The 4,577-nt window shown below is 36.0% G+C and overlaps 1 protein-coding gene across 1 annotated transcript; it reads right to left on the bottom strand.

Moving 5' to 3' along the window:
* Positions 1–1,296: 1,296 nt before the first annotated feature.
* Positions 1,297–3,810, bottom strand: LOC118756871. Its single transcript, XM_036491608.1, has 2 exons — positions 2,457–3,810; positions 1,297–1,489 (listed from the first exon to the last, which is right to left on the bottom strand). Exons 1-2 carry the CDS (start codon positions 3,612–3,614, stop codon positions 1,391–1,393), a joined length of 1,257 nt encoding a protein of 418 aa, XP_036347501.1. The 5' UTR covers positions 3,615–3,810; the 3' UTR covers positions 1,297–1,390.
* Positions 3,811–4,577: the final 767 nt, after the last annotated feature.

Below are 4,577 nucleotides of genomic sequence, written 5' to 3'. Positions count from 1 at the left end.
TTCGATTTTTTAGTCCCTAAAACTAATAGCAAACTGTTTTCGTTTATGTGTTATTCCGTTTAAGTGCAGTACAAGACTGTTTTGTTTATTTCAATTAAAGTGACAGTGATGTCAACGTAAAGTAAGTTACATGTATGTGTGTAGGGGATGCCATAGTTTACATATATATAACATCTCCCTTCTTAATTCATATACTAAGTAAATTCATTAATAATTTATAATTCAATGATTAAAAAAGTTCAAATATTCTAATATACCAATAACTATAATCGTTTTCGCAGCCATTTCGAATTTCGCCGGTAAATGGTTTGGTCTTCTAGTTCGATCCAGTATGATCTAGGTGAATCGTGTGTGTCGATGATTGTAGCTTTTACCCATCCCTTATTGTTGTTCTTATACCATATCTTGTCACCCTTCACAAAGGATTTTTTTTGCGATGCAGAACGATCGTAGTATTTTTTTGACTTGTAATTTTTTGCATTTATGTTGTTAGATATATTCGGAATGATTCTTGGTTGAAACAAAGTTGTTTTTGTTGGCAAAAGGGTGCGGGTTTTTCTACTCATTAAAAGTTCCACTGGTGAAGCATCAATATCTTTAAGCGGTGTATTGCGATATTCGAGTAAGGCCAGCCATAACTCTTTTTTACTCTCATTTGTTTTCTTTATTAAGTTTTTTGCTATCCCAACGAAACGCTCAGCAAAACCGTTGGATTGCGAATAACCAGGGCTTGTTGTTGTTAATTTAGCTCCAATTTGATCACAAAATCGTTTAAACTCGTATGAATTGAAGGGCATATTGTCTGAAATTATTTCTACAGGTAATCCGTGTACGGCGAAACATGTTTTAAGTGCATTGATACACTCAGTTGCTGTTTTCGATTTCAACGGCGCTATGTCCAAATATCGCGAGTAATAATCCGCTATTATTAAATAGTTTCTTGATGCAAATTCACAAATGTCTACGCCTATTTTATTAAAGGGTAGATTGGGAATGCTGTGTGGTATCATTGGTTCCTTAACATTAGCGGATCGACTTCGCTGGCATATGTCACAATTGGTTATCATTTTCTCAATAGCACCATCAATTCCTGGCCAGTACACTAATTCGCGAGCGCGCTTTTTTGTTTTTTCAATACCTAAATGAGACACGTGCAGCTGCGATAATATGGTTTCTCTCAAAACAGGCGGTACAATAACCCTGTTATTCAAATATAAGATACCGTCTTCTAAAAACAGATCAGAACGATGCTTCCAAAACATTTTAATATCGTCACATAACAACTCTTTCTTATGAGGCCAGCCATTTATTAAAACTTGTTTCAACTGCGTTAAATGCTTATCTTTTTCTATCTCGATTCGAAAACTGTTTAGGCGTTCGTCGGTGATGTTTAATGAATGGACGAATTCGTTAAGATCTTCAATATCGGGCGCGTTATTGTCCTCATCAAAGTATCGAGACAACAGATCAGCGATGTATAAAAATTTTCCTGGAACGTGGATCAAGTTTAGGTCATATTTAATTAAACTAAGTTTAATGCGTTGGAGTCTAGCGGAAGGGATTTTGCAAAATTCTTTTTTCATTATCGAAACAAGGGGCTTATGATCTGTCCTAATCGTAACCTTTCGACCATAGATGTAATAGTGAAATTTACGACAAGCAAATAAAATGGCTAAAAACTCCTTTTCAACCTGAGCGTAGTTAATTTCGGCGTCTGTAAGACTGCGTGATGCAAATGCGATAGGCTTTCCGTTTTGCATGAGGCAACACCCTATGCCAGATTTAGATGCATCTGTTTCGAGGGTTATTTCTTTTCTTTCATCAAAAGATTGAAGCGTTGGTGCGTTTGCAATTAGTGTTTTTATCGACTCTAAGCAACTTTCGTGAGCTGAATGCCATTCATACACGACATTGGATTTTAGCAATTCTCGTAACGGTTGTGAAATACTAGATAAATTTGGTATGTATTCACGAATATAATTTATCATGCCGAGCAATTTTTGCAAATCTTTCTTATTATTCGGTTTTTTTATTTTCATTATCGCTTTTACTCGGTCAGGATCACAGCGTATGCCCTCTGGTGAAATAATTTTTCCTAAATATTTGACCTCTGGTACCTTATATTGAATTTTCTCGACATTAAATTTGATATTCAACTTCCTTGCGCGAGCCATAACTAGCTTTAATGTGTGGTCATGCTCTTCAACACTTTTAGCTGCAATCAATATATCGTCAATGAAGACTATTACATTTGGAATATCATCAAAATTTCTCTCATTGTATTTTTGAAAAACCTCAGGGCCTATTTTTATACCATATGGCAAGCGCTTGAAACGATAACACCCAAACGGTGTATTGAAAGCACAAAGTTTACTAGCTTTTTCACTAAGTCCGATTTGCCAAAACCCTTCTTTCAAATCCAACACAGTGAATATCTTACTATTAGCAATACGTACCGATATAGATTCAAATGATGGAATCGTATGATTTTCCGATAAAATGTCTGCATTTAAATCTTGCGGGTCTATGCACAAACGAAGTTTACCTGATTTCTTCTCAACAACTACAAGATTAGAGGCACGTTCAATAGGACCATCCATGCGTTCAATTATTCCATTTTCTACCATTTTGTGTAACTCATTTTTGACTTTTTCTGCTAACGACTGTGGGATTCTCCTTGCTGGTTTTACCACCGGAACCGAATTTTTCTTTACCTGGATATCCAAGTTCGTCACAAAACATCCCGTGCCTTCAAAAACATCTCTATAGTTTCGTATAAATTCATCCCTTGTTGCTTCACGAATGACGTTTACACGCTTTATAAGATTAAGCTGCTCACACGCTGATAGTCCTAACAAAGGTTCGTATGGTGTATCAACAACCGTGAATTGTAAAGTCTTTATTTCATTTCGGCACATCACTAAACATTGAATTACACCTTTGTAATCCAACTCAGCTCCACTATAACTGCGTGGTGGCAAACCACCTTCATAGAGCATCGTATTTTTCATGTATTTTATAAAATACTTGTAAGGCAAAATATTAACGTCGGCACCCGTATCCAACTTAAAATTTATGAGGCAATCATTCACTCTGATTTTTTCATACCATCTTTTCCGACCCACTGATAAGTCTTCAATATTATGCAAAACAATATCATCGCCACTTTCCCTTTTTTCGTCACTCTCTTTTATTTCGTGAACTTGTGAGCTATAACACGCAACGCTAAAATGATTTAAACGACCGCAGTTGTTGCATTTTTTCCCGAAGGCTGGGCATTTGCCAAACTCATGAACCCCTTTACAAAATTTACAATTAGCACTTTGTCTTGAATTATGCTTAACTCGTACATTTTCTTTGCTCAAACTTTTAGTATTTTCTATTGTATTGCGCGCACCGCTATTTTGCGAAATTTGTTTGTGTGATCTTATTGCATTCACTGTTGTGCATTTGCTTTGTTGTTGCATTTCATTTGTATATTTGTCCACTAGCTCAGCAGCGCGCGCGATTTCAATGGCTCTGCTCAAAGTCAAATTTTCTGTTTCTAAGAGTTTTTTCTGCAGCTTTTGACTGTTTGTCCCAATAACAATGTTGTCTCGAATCATTCTACCCATGTCCGTATACCCACAATGTTTCACTCTTTTGCGCAAGTCAAGCAAATACGATTCGAATGGCTCCCCCTCCTCCTGCTTCCGCGAATTGAATCTAAAAGCTTCATACACCTCATTTTTTTTTGGCGTGCAGTAATTTTCAACTGCCGCAAAAACTGCATCATAATTCTTCTTCTGTTCCACTGTAAGTCCAAAAGTGTTAAAAATCTCAATTGTTTCTGGACCACACGCATTGAGAAATATTCCAACTTTTTGCTGTTCTTTTCTTTCTTCCAAATCAATGGCTATGGCGTATATATCAAAATTTTGTTTGAAAACACGCCATTGCTCTGCAACATTACCATCAAACTTTAGGGGATCAGGGCGTCTCACGTCCAAACTACCATAAGTGCTGCTACTATTGGCCATTTTGAAGTCATCACCTTCGTCGTCCGTGCTGTCTTCGCTTTTATCTTGCTTCAATTCAGCCCCACTCCGTGTTTTCATTCCTTATTCGGCTGCGCCATGTGTTATTCCGTTTAAGTGCAGTACAAGACTGTTTTGTTTATTTCAATTAAAGTGACAGTGATGTCAACGTAAAGTAAGTTACATGTATGTGTGTAGGGGATGCCATAGTTTACATATATATAACAGTTTATTTAATATGTAGTTCTCTACATAGTTTATGCGGCAACTGCTAAAATATTTCCAAAAAAGTCGTTACTGGTATCATTAATGTAATGATTTCGATGAAATTTTGTTTGTAGTCTTTATTTTATTAGAAAAACCTAAATATAAAATATGGAGAAGATTGGATTACTATAACGTTCAAAACTCACAAAAAATGTGGTAGAATTTTGGGTAATTTTTGTTTCCTGCTTTCCACTCTCAGAAAACAAAGGTTATACAATAAAATGACTTAGGTGTCAATACTCGCTTATTCCCAATATCTGGTGGGATTTTTTCATTGTTTGAAAAATTCTTTTC

The sequence above is a fragment of the Rhagoletis pomonella genome, unplaced genomic scaffold (genome assembly GCF_013731165.1).
Source record: "Rhagoletis pomonella isolate Grant_MI unplaced genomic scaffold, Rhpom_1.0 Rhpom_scaffold_12658, whole genome shotgun sequence".
Classification (NCBI taxonomy): Eukaryota; Metazoa; Arthropoda; class Insecta; order Diptera; family Tephritidae; genus Rhagoletis; species Rhagoletis pomonella.
The sequence above is the reverse complement of the archived record's forward strand: the minus strand, read 5'-3'. Positions and strand labels throughout refer to the sequence as shown.